Below are 16,872 nucleotides of genomic sequence, written 5' to 3'. Positions count from 1 at the left end.
ACAAAAAGGCAACCCTCAGAATTCGAGAAACTATTTGCAAACGAATCAACAGACAAAGGATTAATCTCCAAAATATACAGATAGCTCATGGAGCTCAATAGCAAAAGAACAAACAATCCAGTTAAAAAATGGGCAGAAGACCTAAAGACATTTCACCAAGGAAGACATACAGATGGCCAAGAGGCACATGAAAAGATGCTCAACATCACTAATTATTAGAGAAATGCAAATCAAAACTACAATGAGGTATCACCTCATGCTGGTGAGAATGGCCATCATCAGAAAATCTAGAAACAATAAATACTAGAAAGGGTGTGTTGGAAAGGAAACCCCCCTGCACTGTTGGTGGAAGTGTAAATTGATGCAACCACCATGGAAAACAGTATGGAGTTTCCTTAAAAAACTAAAAATAGAACTACCATATGACCCAGTAATCCCACTACTAGGCATATGCCCTGAGAAAACCATAATTCAAAAAGAGACACATACCACAGTGTTCATTGCAGCACTATTTACAATAGCCAGGATGTGGAAGCAACCTAAATGTCCACTGACAGATGAATGGATAAGGAAGATGTGGCACATATATACAATGGAATATTACTCAGCCATAAAAAGAAATGAAATTGAGTTATTTGTAGTGAGGTGGAAGTACCTAGAGTCTGTCATACAGAGTGAAGTAAGTCAGAAAGAGAACAACAAATACCGTATGCTAACACATATATATGGAATCTATGAAAAAAAATGGTACTGATGAACCTAGTTGCAGGGAAGGAATAAAGAGGTAGACATAGAGAATGGACTTGATGACATGGGGTGGGAGGGCGAAGCTGGGGCGAAGTGAAAGTAGCATCAACATATATACACTACTGAATGTAAAGTAGTTGGCTGGTGGGAAGCAGAAGCATAGCGCAGGGAGGTCGGGTCAGTGCTTTGCGGTGACCTAGAGGGGTGGGATAGGGAGGATAAGAGGGAGGCTCAAGTGGGAGGAGATACGGGGACATATGTATGCATATGGCTGATTCACTTTGGTGTACAACAGAAACTAACACAGTATTATGAAGCAATTATACTCCAATAAAGATCTATTAAACAAAAAAAAAACTTTATGAACCTTAGTATGAATTATTGTTTGTTAAATAAGTATTAGGTGTTTAATTTTTGAAACCATGAAAATACTGCTTCAGTGAAAACTGAGACTGTCAACATAGAATTAATGAATATGCTGTTTTCATTGAAAGTCATTTTTACATAGTAACAACTCACATTTTTAAAGATAAGTGTATAAGGGTGTGTGTGGTGTATGTATGTGTATATGTGTATGTATGTAAATGGCACATGTGTCTATATATTTGGTATGGAACCTTCAACAAGATACTGTAGGTATTAAGGTTTTTTTTTTATTCCTCCTTCTATGTATACAAATGGTTGATTATTTTTCATTTGATGGACACTGAGAAATCAACCATAGTGGCTTATGAAAAACTTGACTTAATGAACTTTAAGCCTAATTAAACTTTGCTTCAATCTAATCAAGAAGCAAAATCAAAGTTTAGAGCAGAAGGGGGCAGTAGTTTGACATCGTAACAGAGATGAATTCTTCATTTTTGGTGAAAAGTATCTGAGTGACCTAAATACACAGCTCCCTTTGTCTCCCTTGAAACCAGTGTCAAGATTTCAAAAATGCTGCATTGCCCACTGGTGTTGCTAAGAGAAGATTACAATTTGGCATCTTTTCCCCACAAATTTTCTAAACTTCAATTCCCCTGGATTTCCTTGTGAAAATATTGTCATTTTCTTACTTGAAAGTTAATTTTATTGAAATAATAACATCTTTAAAATTCTCTTCCTCAACTAGAAAATTTAATCTGATTCCTTTTGTCCTCAAGCAGAATTGCTGGAATTGCTCAGAGGGTTGTAACAGCTAATGATCCTTCAGTTAGTCTGTATGCCCTTGGCACCTGTAGTCACACAGGTGTTGTGTTACTTTAAAAAACAGGTGATATCACATTTTCAGTGGGCAGTTCTCATAGTTAGAAGGCTTACGAATTCTGAGTGGTCCAAAAATAAACTCAAAATGGCTTAAAGACTTAAACATAAGGCATGACACCATAAAACTCCTAGAAGAGAACATAAGCAAAACATTCTCTTACATAAATTGTACCAATGTTTTCTTAGGTCAGTCTCCCAAGGCAATAGAAATAAAAACAAAAATAAGCAAATGGCACCTAATCAAACCTGCAAGCATGGCAAAGGAAACCATAAAACAAACAAAGAAACAAACCAAACCAAAAAAAACCCCTACAGAACGGGAGAAAATATTTGCAAATGATGCAACCAACCAAGGCTTAATCTCCAAAATACACAAACAGCCGATACAACTCAACAACAAAAAACAAACAACCCGTTCAAAAAATGGGCAGAAGACCTTAATAGACATTTTTCCAAAGAAGACATACAGATGGCCAGTAGGCACATGAAAAGATGTTCAACGTCACTAATTATTAGAGAAATGCAAGTCAAAACTATAATGAGGTACACCTCACATTGGTCAGAATGGCCATCATTAAAAAGTCTATAGATAACAAGTGCTGGAGAGGGTGTGGAGAAAAGGGCACCCTTCTACACTGTTGGTGGGAATGTAAGTTGGTGTAGACAGTATGTAAAACAGTATGGAGGTTCCTCAGAAAAGTAAAAATAGAATTACCACATGATCCAACAATCCCACTCCTGGGCATATACCTGGACAAAACTATAACTCAAAAAGATACATGCACCCCAATGTTCATAGCAGCACTATTCACAATGGCCAAAACATGGAAACAACCTAAATGTCTATCAACCAATGAATGCATAAAAAGATGTGGTACAGATATACAATGGAGTACTACTCAGCCATAAAAAAGAACAAAATAATGCCATTTGCAGCAACATGAATGCAACTAGAGATTATCATACTAAGTGAAGTAAGTCAGAAAGAGAAAGACAAATACCATATATCACTTATATGTGGAATTTAAAGTATGGCACAAGTGAACCTATCTACAAAACAGAGAGTAGCTCCCGCTCACCCCAACTAGAGAAAGCCCGCGCACAGCAAGGAAGACCCAACGCAGCCGAAGATAAATAAATAAAATAAATAAACTTATTTTAAAAAAAAAAAGGAGCAAGGCATGGAACATTTGCTATCTGGAGGAAGAGCCAGGGGAGTTGAAAGTTCTCTGTTGTGTACTTTGATTGCCTATCATAATTTAATAGGCCACAAACTTTGGCGTCATCATCGAATCTTTTTTCCTACCTCGGTCCCATCCAGACCATCAGCAAATCTTACCAGTTTGATTTTGGAAATATGTTGGGGTTCTGACCAATTGTCAGCACCTCCACCACCGTCACTCTCCTACAAGCCACCATGTCTATCTTGATGATTGTCACAACCTCCCTTGATCGACTGCAGGCATATTTTCAGTATGGTTGTCAGAGTGATCCTTCAACAAGAAAGTCAGGTCCTGTCAGTTTATTTCAGATGCTCTGTCATGTTTCCAGCTCACTGAGAGTAAAGTACTGTGGTTTCCAGAGTCCATGCATGATCTGACCCTGGTCTCTCTGTCCTTGTTTCCTTCTGTGCTCCACCTCATTCACTGCCTTGCAGCTACAGGGGTCTCTTGTCCCGCGAGCATGCCAAATCTGCTGTTGCCTTGGCCTTGGCACTTTCTGCTTTCTGTATCCTGGAAGGCTCTTCCTCCAGTCCTCCTCCTAACTTGCTCCATCACTTCCACTTCCTTTAGGCTTTTGCTTAGCCACCACCTTCTTTCTGAGCCTTTTTCTATTACCCTATATAAAATAGCACTTTCTGTACCCCTCATCCTGTGCTTTATTTTATCCCATTGCACTTGTCGCCATGTAATGTATGTCTACATTTTATTGCCTTCCTCCTTTCACAAGAGTGTAAGTTTCTGGAGAGTAAGGCTGGTATTCAGGATAGGGCTTAGAGCATAGTAGGCACTCAGTAGACATTTGTATGAATGAATCATCAATTTCAAGAACAACACTGGTGTGTAATAATTCCTTCTCTAATATTGATCATGGGTTACACTGAGGAATCTTTAGTTAGATTATATTATATCAAAAGTTAAGAGTACATCCAAACTTTGTTAGATTCTTTTATTAATGTTTTACATGGCACTTGTGTAGCAACCCCTCATATAATCAGTCCTTTTTTACTAATGAATATGCCTAGTGCTAAACCAGTAGTCCAGAGGATGTTAAGTCTCTCCTGTTCGTTTTTTTAACCTCTTTTTTTTTTTGATTTGTACACTCTGAGTTGGCATTCCTGAAAACCTTAAGAAATAATTTGAGGTTTGAGGGGATTGCTAACTCCTTTTTTTCTTTTTCCAACCTGGAATACTCTACTCTGAGCAAAGATATATCAACATCAGAGTATATTCTCAGAGGGAGTAGTGCTTAGCACAGTGCTAAGATCAAAATAGATGCTCAATAAACACTTGTTATTGGAAAGAATAAAAGTATCTTGGTGTGAAGAGCGGGCAAAAGCCAGCTTAGTATCCAGCTTTGCCTTTGCCCAAGGGGAAATCATTATTTGTTTTGGAATATTGTGACTTGTCAGAGCATGTTCCCCATGTTCAAGTATGCACACTTTGCAAAGCCAAATACCAATGACACTTGTAATCTCTTTCATTGTGTTTGAATTGTCTGTATCACTGTTTATCTCCATTGGTATGGGTAATTAAATATAAACTGAATGTTACTATTCAATTCTGTTCTTCTTCATGACTGTGTACTTCCTATTAGTAAATGAGGCCCTCAGGAGCTAGAGAATTCTTCTAGGCTATAAGGGCACCATTTGTTGAGATACAGCCATAATATACTTAAGTCCAACAGTTAATGCAATAGCCAGTTTCAAATTATTTCCTGACAAAGAAACCACAAGCACTTTGGCCCCGTTCATTAAATTATGACCTACATTTCAAAGTCAGTGATTTATATGGATTAACATAAACAAACAGAAAACATTATATACCATTTACTTGGCAGGAATATCTTGTGTGTATACCATTTCTTCTCCTTTTACATTAAACATTCATCCACTGTCATGAGTCTTCCCTTGTATAGATTACCTTCATTCACATATTGCTGTCAGTCTGCCTGGATGCTCATGCCGGGGAGCTAAAAACCTCAGGTGGTTCTGTTAATACAACCTTCTACCTTCTTTGGTTGACTCATGATACCCAGCTACCTTTTATTCTGAGTAATTAATTCATTTTTTGGTGAACACGTGTCAAACATATTCAAAACCACAGCTATTTTTTACTTTCCTTAATATCTTGACTCTCCATATGTTTCCCTTTTCATTGTATACTTTAAGACTCTATTGCCTTATTCCTGACCTCCAAGCTTCCAGTTTGGTCTGTCATCTTAATCATGTCCTTTTCTTGCCAAGAATTTTGAAATGGTTTTCTTTTGCCTCCATAATAAAGACCAAATTCCTCTCCTAGGCACTGTAGGATCTCCAGCCCTATTTCCCATTATTTCTTTGTGAGTTCAGAATTATAAATATGCTCATTCATAAATTAGTCCCTGAGCAGTTTGTTGTTTCCGCCTTTGGTCTTGTGCTTAGAGTTCTGTTTTGCTCATCCTCCTCCCAAAACTCCAGTTTTGTCTTTTAAATTGCTCCACATCCTCAAGAACTCGCACAAATATCCTTTTTTTTTTTTCTCATAGTGCCGAGGACAATTGTCTGAGAATTAAAACATTTGATTCTCCTAATTTTAATACTCACGTGCTATATGACCTTCAGCAAATCACTTACCTCCATTGAATTGACTCATACATTATTTGATACCTCTTGCATGACATTTGTAGTATTCTGTGTTCCATTATGTGTTCATATCAAACTTGACTTATAGCTTTGATTGCTCTTTGGGGACTGGATTGAATTCCTATGCCTGTAACACAATGTGTTGTACATAGTTGAAGATCACTTTGTGGAAAGAGTGAGAGAACTAAGTTTTAATTCAACAGATGAAGATGCTATTGTTAGTGAATGGAATGGGTGAGTGAATATCAAGGCAAGCACACTCTTGAGTAGATTCCAAGTGCCTGTTAGAAAGTAAGCTTTTCTGGATATTTTAGTAACTGCATTGCTGGGTACAATCTGTTACCTGTTCAGTAGCCATATTACTTTCTTATATTAAAAGAGACAATCCAATCTCATGAATAATCTAACAGAATGCTACTTAGACGTTAACATGGATACACATCATCTGGAGGTCTTCTTAAATTGAAGATTCTGATTCATCAAGTCTGGAGGGGGGTCTAGGATCTTGCATTTCTATTTAGCTGCCAGTTGAAGCCAGTGATATTGGTTACAGGACATCTGAGTACAGTCGGGCCTCCATATCCTTGATTTCCACATCTGAGGACATTTTTGATCCCTGGTTGGTGGAACCCTCATTGATGAACCTGAGGATGCAGAGGGCTGACTGACTGTAAGGGGCTTCAGCATCTACAGAGTTTGGTACCCGCTGTGGGTCCTGGGACCAATCTCCTGTGGATACCAAGGAATGACTAATAAGTGTTATTTATTTTCCCTAACAAAATTGGGCCATTTGCCCTGCCAACAGTAGCATTTAGATTGTGGTTCTGGGAAAGAATCTGTAAATGATCTGTTCCAGAGAAAGTCAATCTCTTTCCACATTTGTATGTGTTTATAACTTACTAAACATATGTATTTTCTCCTGTCTATTTTCAGAGGAGAGAAATGACTGGATCAGCATCCTGTTAAATGCACTGAAGTTACAGGCCCTTTCCTCACAGTCTCAAGGAGCTGTTGCACCTGAGAAATGTGGATATCTTGAACTGAGAGGCTATAAAGCTAAAATTTTTACTGTGTTAAGTGGAAACAGTGTGTGGCTTTGCAAAAATGAACAGGTGAGCTATGTTACAGTGATTGCAAATTGTGGTTCCTTACATTACAAACGTGACAAAGCTACATTAACAACAGTGCCTTGTTTGTTAGACTTATTCATGTTTTACTGATAGAGTTTTGCTTTTGCCTTCTGTACTCCACTACATATAACAAAGAGTTGCTCTGTTGAATTTTCTTAGTTCCACCAGAATCAGGAAGGTAATCTACATCAAATTTGAGACTGGACATCACCCTTTGAAGGAACTGAGGAAATAGAATCATGAAAATTAATCTTTGAAAAGTATTCTTAGCTGAAGTAACATTACAAAACTACATGAGAGAATAATTAAGAACCAATTACCCATTACAGCCGTTGTTGAATAGACCTCGTTCTGTGCCTGTTGTTATTTCTTTTGTTTTGTGACAGAAAATTATAGAGTAGGCACAGGTAACATATTTTCTTCAGTTTACAGGATTTAGGTGTTTTTTTTGGTTTTGTTTTTGTCGGTTTTTTTGGAGTAGATACGTTGCTTGCCGAGGAGATAATTGACAAGAGACAAGTGATTGATATACACACATTCACACGCATGCATACACACACATATCACATATATAAATAAGATAGATTGTTGGGATATTAAATTTGTTAACATCAAAGGACTCAGTAGAGAATTTAAACGTTTTGAGGAGACTGATGTTAGTTTTAACAAATTCTGTTAATTTCATTTGATTCTGTAGACTTCTTTTTCTCTAACATACCTGGTTTTTAATATGTATAAGAAAATTATTTTCTTACCCCTTTTTAGGAATGAATTTTTAATCTTTCAGCCTAGAATGTATTAGATACTTAGTCATTATTTGTGGAATTAAGCAGTGTGTTTTGGGTATCCAATCTAACATGAACTTATTTTGTGATAAATTATCATGGGTTACGATAAAGTGAAATATAAATGCTGACATTTTTCATAACAGAAGATAGAGATAGCAACTCAAAACAAACAGTAGTTTCAAAAAAATTAACTATAGATCTTTATCCAAGGCATACTCTGAACTTCAGTGTGGATTTATTAATTACATTTTTAAGGATAAGATTTCTTAGCCAATTAACTGTGGAAGGCATCATTGAGCACTGTTGGCATATTAATAACATGGAGAGTTAGCATGTTCCTCAAGAAGGGTGGTGATGTACAGCTTAATAATGTGTATGAATTGAATATGAACATTTTCAGTCTGTGAAGATGCTTAAAACTTAAAAAAAATTGGAATAAGGTTAAAAATGCAAAATTTGCATGCATCAGAATGGAAGTTACTCTGCCAAATTAATTGAGGTATTCATTTTTTACTTGCACAGACCTGGTGGACTTCCAATTACTAGTTTCATTATTGACGTTAGCTAGATTATCTGGGTTTATGTTATCCTCTAAAAGTATATATTTTTAAAGTTTTGTTAATACTTTCTGGTTAGCAAAAAATTATAAGAAACTCTTGCTTTAATAATAATTGAGCTTGAAGAGCATAATAATGACCACCATATGTTGGGCACCAGGTACTGTGCTAATTAATTTATAAATATTCCCTTTTAATCTTCCCCACAAAGGTAGGAGGAAGATATTCTTATCCATGTTTTATAGATGAGGAGAATGACAATTAAGTAACTTGTTTAAGGATTACAGTTCATCATGCAGAGTTTAATTTAAAACAAGAACTTTATAACTCTAAGTCTAGCTTCTTAGCCACTGTATCAAAGTGTCTTTTTAAAGTGTATGTTGAAAAGAAAATTTCTGGCTTGTGACCTTTTAGAAATAGACTAAGAATTCTTTCCTTGAATAACTTAGTTGCCTAGGAGGTTCAGAGTGTGCATTCAGTAAACATTGTATACCATGTCAGACACTCTAAAAATGATGTGTTTACTGAGGAGAACACGTCTTACCTTCCAGGAGGAAAAGTCAGACAAGTCAGCATTTATGATGGATGGTGAGCTCAGTACTTTATTAGACTTGTGCAGAAGTTACAGAGAAGGGCAAAAAGGGCATCTAGTGAAGTCTGGGAATTAGAAACACTTCCATATACAACTAATCAATATTATCTCCTTAAAAATTAAAGCATTTATGCTGGACCCCTCCTCATCTTTTGAGAAGTAAACCTATTTTTGATGAATGTATATTTCAAGTCTGTTTTCAATGCTTTAACATGCCCATATGTGCACCTTTAAAAAGTGCACACCATTGTTTGTATATGCGGTCTTAAAAAAAAATTGCATCGTATTATATAGAGCCAGGTCTTAAGGCACTTGGTCTTGAGTCAAGTCTTACAGAATTAATTAGTTGGCTCAAGACCAGATGGATAAATTAAGGAAGGCCCTTCATGTTTAGGCCCTGACATACCATTCCAGTTTCATCTATTTTTACATCCTAGTATATGTCTTTCTCTCCAGAGGAAAGTTGCTCGTGGGTTTTCTTACGTGGTTGAGCAGACTGTGGAAAGAACTTGGGTGACAGGCTAAATAAGGAGTCCTTCTGAATGCAGAGGGCTTTAATCTAGTGTTTTAGGAAAAGCACTAAAAGATAGTAAAATAGTTAGATGTCCCTTCTAAAAGCTTTATACACACAACACATGAAATAATCTTATGGTTTTTTTAAATGATAGAAAAAAAACTAATCGTAAAAATGTAAGAGATGTTAGATTTGAATCTCTGTATCTTAATTTGTATTACATCTAATTTAAGTCCAAGAATCAAAGCTTAGTTTAAAAAAAATTAAAATAGTGATTTTTTATCACCCACATAACTTACAGTATAAATAAAATAAAAAATAAAACTGACCTACATCCCCCTCACATATGAACTATTTTCATTTTTCTTGCCTCTATTTATACATAGTTTTACTAGTTTACTTTGGAACTTTCTCCAGAGGAAGTAAACAAACAGTGGATAGAGGTGGAAGGGTAGCTGCTACAGAATGTGTTGAAGAGTTATTAAAATGGAATATTGGAAGCTTATTTAGAGCAAAGAAGATTGGACTGGGCTATAGCCGTTCTGGGTTTTCATTCTTGCTCTGCTACTGATTGGCTCAGATAATTAAGCTAATCTCTTCCAGTTTGAATGGCATCATGTGAAGAAGAGAGTTGGATTACTATCTCTAAGGCCATTATTTAAGTTGCATGTTAAAATTCCAGATATCTGGGCTTATTCCAGACCCATTGACTTATTTTTGGGGACAGGGGTTTGAATCTGTATTCCTATAAAGCATCCCAGTTGACTCAGTGACTGCTGATGCAAAAACCACACACAGTAAATCACTGCTTTACGAGTTTTTCTTCTTGAAAAATGATAAGCATCCAGCCAAAGAAACGAGATATTTCTGGAGATGGAAAATGTGTAAAGATCTCCTGTGACAGCACTGAGTGCTGCTTTTAGTTCATCATCCCTAATCTTGGGGTTGCTATACCTCTTTTGGAGGTTAACTTTCACTTGGAAGTGTGTCTTTTTCCTGATCAAACACTTTGAAATGTGCAAATGTTTAAGTGGAAATTTAAGAAAATCATTTTTTAGTGGTAATAAGTTTTTAAATAGTTTTGAAGAACTACTACTAATAACTTGTGTATGGTTCTAAACTATAGCTACTGTTTTGGGGTTTTTTCCTACAATCTCAATTTTTATATAAAATTAAAATTTTTCAGCTTATAAATTATATGATAACTGCTTAATTCCTTTTTCTGCATACAAACTTTTGTTACCAGAGTGTGATCTATTGGAAAAATTAAAACTCCATTTGCAAAATCAGCATACAGGAAACTATTTGAAAAACAATTTGAAAATGTTATTTCCCATAAGTTCCTTTAACTCTGTGTGTATGTCTGGAAATTTACTCTAACTTTGTGGATTATCGTTTATCTTTTCTAGTGCTTTTCCTTTACTTCCAATAGGTGTCCTTAATATTCCATGTCAAGCATCCGTACAGATATATTTGCAGTACTACTTTCATTTTTTTCTGGATCTATCCCTTCTACTGAATGAAGAACTTATATTTTCTAAGTTAAAATAGCTATTAGAATAGACTATCATAATTATGGTCTTATTTTTGAAATTCTTTATTTTTTAAGAAAAGTGGCATGATAACAGAGAGGAAGATGCCAATCTGCACGTTCTCAACAGTACACTGCCAGGTCTAAACTCTATGCAATTAACATGGACTTTTCACTTTCTCAGTTGCTCAGTTCAAAGATTTACTTTTTTAAAATCTCTTTCTTTCCCTTTCATTTATTAGCAGATTGTTGAAACTAACTTGAAGTAGCTTCTGAGTAGGAGAAATGCCTTAGGGAATGTTAGGGTTTTTTGTTTTTTGTTTTTTTGTTTTTCCAGATGGGCTATAAGAGGCAGAAAAGAACTATGAAGAGATATGTAGAAACATTTGTTAGAGAGGAAGATGGCAAAGTAAAAATAGATACTAAAATTCTTTACCTAATTACTCAGTTGAAAAACACTGTGGTGCTATTATATAAATTAAATGTTATCCCTTTAAATGCTTACACCATCTCTCAGCCCACCCCCCATGTGTTTAATTTTTGCATAGTTTCTTCTATTCCTTGTTTCTGCTTATGTTTATATGCCTGCAATATATTATAATTATGATAGTTTTTCCACATTGTTACTTCAACTTTGTATAAAATGAGTTGTGTAATAGAGTTTGATTACAGTTCACTGTGTTTATTTATTCATCTGTTTTACAAAAGTTTATTGGGTACCTCTTCATTCCTGGGTGCTGCTCCAAGCACTAGGGGCTCACTGGTAACCCACAAGGTCCCTGCTCTTTAGGATCTTACCTTCTGATGGGGGTAACACATCGTGATAAATAAATGAGATTTCTGAGAGCCTTCTGTTGGTAGCCTTTTCTTTCTTTTAGATTTGCTTTTTGGACAAGAATTCCTATGACCCTTTTCTAAAGAATTGTTTATATTTAAAATGCTGTTAGGTACCTGAATAGGTACCTAACAGAGAATAGGTACCAGTTTCATTTTAACTTTAAAAGTGTTATTATTTTTATATTCCCAAATTAAGGCTGTGACAGTTTACTTTATTCATTCACTGTTGTGCCCTTAGGAGTTCCGGGCAAGTAGCTGACACTCAGTAAACATTTGTAGAATGAAATGGTTGAATTAATAGTCATTTACAGCTGTCTTCATGACTAGAGTTTATATTTGAAAAAAATTTTTCTTTTAATATTATTTTCTTCTTTATGTATTCTCTTTTCATTTTTTCCTATTTATTTACTGGAATTATATTGTCACTCCTGACAATTTCTTTAAGCTCTTCATATAATATAGATATTTATCTTCGTGTCATGTTTTCTGCAACTGTTTTTCTAAGCTGTTGCTTATTTTTCACTTTTCAGTTAATTTTTATTTATTTATTTATTTATTTTTGGCTGTGTTGGGTCTTCGTTGCTGTGTGTGGGCTTCTCATTGCGGTGGCTTCTCTTGTTGCAGAGCACGGGTTCTAGGTGCGCAGGCTTCAGTAGTTGTGGCGTGTGGGCTCAGTAGCTGTGGCTTGCTGGCTCTAGAGCTCAGGCTCAGTAGTTGTGGCGCACGGGCTTACTTGCTCCACGGCATGTGGGATCTTCCCAGGCCAGGGCTCGAACCCGTGTCCCTTACATTGGCAGGCAGATTCTTAACCACTGCACCACCAGGGAAGCCTTTTCAGTTAAGTTTTGTTACATAGAAATTTTGTTTATAGAGATAAATTGTGTGTTTTTTTCCAGTTTAAAGCTAATAGACTTTCCGTATTCTGAAAAATAATTATTTTATACATTTATTTATCTTGAAATGATGTGGGTATAGTATATAAGCCAGTATTTTTAAAATTGTAGATAGGTAATGAAATATGAACATACCCTCAGGTATATATATGTAGTGTTATATATATGGTACTGCTACTTGAATGGAATTTCTGCTAATAGATAGGAGGTGAATTTAAGATAACTGACTTTGGTTTCCATTTGTTATGTTGTCCTGAAAGCCAGTCTCCCATCTTTTCCTGATGAGTTTTTGAATATCATGTTAATATTAGGGAATTCATTACAACCAGATGTCTTGCTTGGTGGGTTTGTGTATCCATTTAATGATAATTGTGGCATTGAGGTTTTAACTACATTCACTTGATTAAACATTCTCAAGTCGGGGTATAGCAAGAGACTCATTCCCCCAACATAACGTTCCCTCGTGTCTGGCATGGGAGTGAAACTCTAACAGAATTTAAATAGACCTCATAGGGCTCTGGCTTGTGTGGTGCAGAAAGAAGCAGCAGGATGGAGGTGGTGGCCTGCTGTTTCTCTGGTTCTGTATCTGGCCAAACTCTGCATCTGGTGTTTCCCTGGAAATCTGGTGCCAATGTCATACAATGCCACATCTGTTTTCCACAAATGTCTAAGCACCGAGTTCTTACATTCCTGGCCTGGAAACCTGGCATCTGGTGTTTCCAAAAATAAGTTTGAGATTTCAGCGAATTTGGGGTTAACAAACCCTTCTTTAATTTTGCTGTTTAGGAATCAAACGGTTGTTTTGCTCTTTCACTTTGTAGTTTTAAAAGGTAGTTTGAGCCAGGTTCTGTTGCTACGCATTTGTACAAATAACCCATTTCAGTGTCGTGGTAAATATTTGCCGTTAATTCTAATCTGAATGTTGAATATGGAATCATTGGTGTGAATACTTTCAGTCACTGTAAATAAAATGGATATATTCTCATTGAAGACAAATTCTGTATTTAGAACCCTCAAATCAGGGGACTGTCTGGATGTATCAGACCCCCAACGTGTATTTCTTTATTCAGTTTTTATAGCAATGCTATATAAGGTAGATAGTACTATCTTTTCATAAATGAGGAAATGGAGGTCTAGGTGAATTAAGGACCTTGCCAGTAGTCATACAGCCAGTAAATGGATCAGCAAAGATTCTCCCCCAGTTCTGACTCTTGGTGCCCACATCATCATCATCACCTTTGCAACATCAGACCTGCTCTGCCAAGTGTGGCCATTCATGCTCTTTGAGATCCTACATAGTATAACAGCAAATTAACTGTAAAATATAGTTTACTCCAGAATCTGTTTTTAGCTTTACGTTTTCTGTAACAATATATTTCTACCTATTGAATTTCTACGCTATTTTTTTTTCAATGCAGTTTATAGGGTTTTAAAGGTTGAAGTTTGGCATGTTCCCGACTCGTGCTTATTTTTCAAAATGAGAATAGTACTCACAATCAGATTGTAGTTAATGGGTAATTTAATTTTCTTGAAAGTTTAACACTCACATTCCATGCCATTTTACAAAATTTATACATGCCTGCTAGTTATTCTTAAGCATGCATTTTCTTGCAATTAACTTTTTAATAGGTAATATGTTCGGTTGCCTTCAAATTCAAGAGGTATAAAATAACAATAGTAATAACAATTAGTTAACTGGGAGTATGTATCTGCTCTGCCTTCTTCGCAGAATTGTTAAGAAAATCAAATAAGAGTTCATAGCTGTTTGTAAGCTTCAGAGCCCTACACCAACAGATATTAAATCAGTTATGGAGTGTATATGCTTAATGAAGACCAATGCTTTTAAAGCTTTGGACATTAGCAGAAGGGTTGGAATACAGGACAAATAGGTTCTTGACAATCCAGTGTGTCACTGTGTTCTGACCAGCCTATTTTTAACCACTAGCCTTAATAATTTCAAATGGTTTTTGTATAATCTGACTGCATGCTTCTTTTTTGCTCTGCAGAAGGCAGAGAGAAATGTTTGTATCCTGATATTTAAGTGCTGTAGACTCATACTGTCTAGATTCTACAGCTGGTTCTGCTGTCTAATTCAGTGTTTCTCAGTATTGGCTAGGTAGGAGAATCATATGGTGGTAGTTTTGTTTTGCTTTTTTTTTTTTAACTGAAAATCCTTAGGCAAGCCCTCTGATTCATGGGATCAGAATCTCAGGGTGGGAGGAAGAGATCAACACAGGTAATTTTGATGAGCATCTAGGAGTGAGATATGTTCTAAACATGTTCTAAAGACTGCGTGAAAAGATGGCTTAATGTCACCACAAATATTTTTAGTAAGAAATGCAGTTGTTTCCTATTTAATAGCTTTCAAGAGCACTGACATTTATTTTGTTACTCTGCTGTACATTTTACAGTCCATTTGTGCCGGTGAGTTCAGGGGATACTCTAATTACTCAAAACCATATGGCCATGGCAAGCAGCTGATAAATGGGTTACAGTTTCTTTCCAGGCTACAAAATCATCTTTGCCTTGCTTGGGAGAAATCTGGGGCCTTGAGCCAACCCTCACTTGTTTTATTTTTAACAGAAGTCGCAGCTTTATATGTAGATACTTCACGACTTGCTTGTCGAAATGAGGTACCATCTCTTCAGGCTGGAGCCTTGATAAGGCTCATCAGTTTCCATCCAAGGTTGTCAGTCTTACCATCTGCTAGTCTGATGGTCTGAGTCTGTATCTCCGCCCTTAGTAACACGCGGTACCTGCAGGCCAGGCCCCCATCAGAGAATAATAAGCGGGAGTAGTCTGATAGCCAGGTCTGGGCAAAAGCTGCATCACAGAAAATTGTTTGAAGAAGATGCAGCCTGACTGTTTTATTCTAGAGGTACCCCCATATCAAGCTGAGCCATCAGAAAGCTGTTTCTAAAATATCTTACCTGGCTACCCCTACTTTATTTTCTGATTTATAAAAGAGAGTTTGAATTTCTAATCACATGCCCTGGGAGTTTCTCCAATAGTTACATTATCCAGCAGGAGCATTGGTATAGATAACTGAGAATCTGTTTTCTTTAATTTGATAATTATAAGTTTAACTCGATACCAATATGCTAAAACTTATTAAAATGGGGCAGATTGGAAAAGTTTGATTCTCCTCCTCCATATAGTACTGTTTTCTGTTAGGTGGGCTTATGATACAAAGTGGAAGTATATCACCTTCCAAGTATTTCACAACACCTAGCATGTCTCTGCATCTTTTATATTCCTGGCTCAATTTCTGGCTTGTTTCTCCCAACAAAATTAACCATTGTTCTTTCATCAGAAAAAATCATACTCAAGTTACAAATGGGTCATTTCTTCATTCTAACTAAAAACTTGTACATTTTTAAAAATATGAAGTGAAACTTTTCTGCAGTTTGTGAATGGAAACCCTCTACGAATGGGGGAAATTTGTTATAATGTTGTTTTATTCCACTTATTTTATCAACCAGGAATGTATTAGTATCAGATGACAAAAACCTGAAGGATAGTTTAAATAGACAGGGATTTGTTTTAACAAATCTCTTGCTAATGCCATCAGAGAACAAGATTCTTCCTATTTATTTTCTCCTCACTCTGGCATCCTTACAGTACAAGAATTTGTCCTCAGGCTTTTCATCTCAAGGATGCTTATTACATTCTAAAATGGCTTTGTGCTTCTAGATGTTGTTTCCCGAGAAGATGGAAAGGCAAGGAATGAAAGTCTTTTCTTTGAAGATGTGTCTCTCCACCCCCCTTCTCTTGCCCCCCAGGCCAGGAATTATTTATATTTTATTGACCATAAGTATGACATATGTTCACTCCTAGCTGCAAGGGAGATAGGAAAATAGTACTTTTGCTTTTAGCTTGTACAACAGGAGAGACAAAGAGAAGACCTGTGAATTGTTTCTTTCACAGTCTCTGCCAGAAGTGTCCTTCCTGAAAGTGGACCAATATTTTTTGCAGTCGTCTTTAGTATGGCTACTTTTTCCTAGTCATAATTTAATTTAGGAATTCAGAACACATTTAATCTGAACCTGTTCACATAGATAATTCATTTTTCAAGGTACAGATTAATTATATTTTTAAGGTGTGAGATGGTTGATAAATCAAATTCCAGAACGCTTATGGCTAGATAATATATTGCAAACTTTAATGCTTAGAAGGCAGACTTTGTAGCCTTTT

At 36.1% G+C, this 16,872-nt stretch overlaps 1 protein-coding gene across 3 annotated transcripts in view; it reads left to right on the top strand.

Annotated features, from left to right (window-relative positions):
* Positions 1-16,872, top strand: part of ARAP2 (ArfGAP with RhoGAP domain, ankyrin repeat and PH domain 2) — a 197,954-nt gene that overhangs the window by 64,740 nt on the left and 116,342 nt on the right. For all 3 annotated transcript variants that reach the window (XM_079920687.1, XM_079920685.1, XM_079920686.1), the window contains one exon: positions 6,770-6,948. In XM_079920687.1, the coding sequence (XP_079776813.1) occupies positions 6,770-6,948 (179 nt within the window). The remainder of the gene's footprint in view (positions 1-6,769; positions 6,949-16,872) is intronic.

The sequence above is a fragment of the Stenella coeruleoalba genome, assembly GCF_951394435.1.
Source record: "Stenella coeruleoalba genome assembly, chromosome: 4".
NCBI classification, from domain to species: domain Eukaryota; kingdom Metazoa; phylum Chordata; class Mammalia; order Artiodactyla; family Delphinidae; genus Stenella; species Stenella coeruleoalba.
The sequence above is the reverse complement of the archived record's forward strand: the minus strand, read 5'-3'. Positions and strand labels throughout refer to the sequence as shown.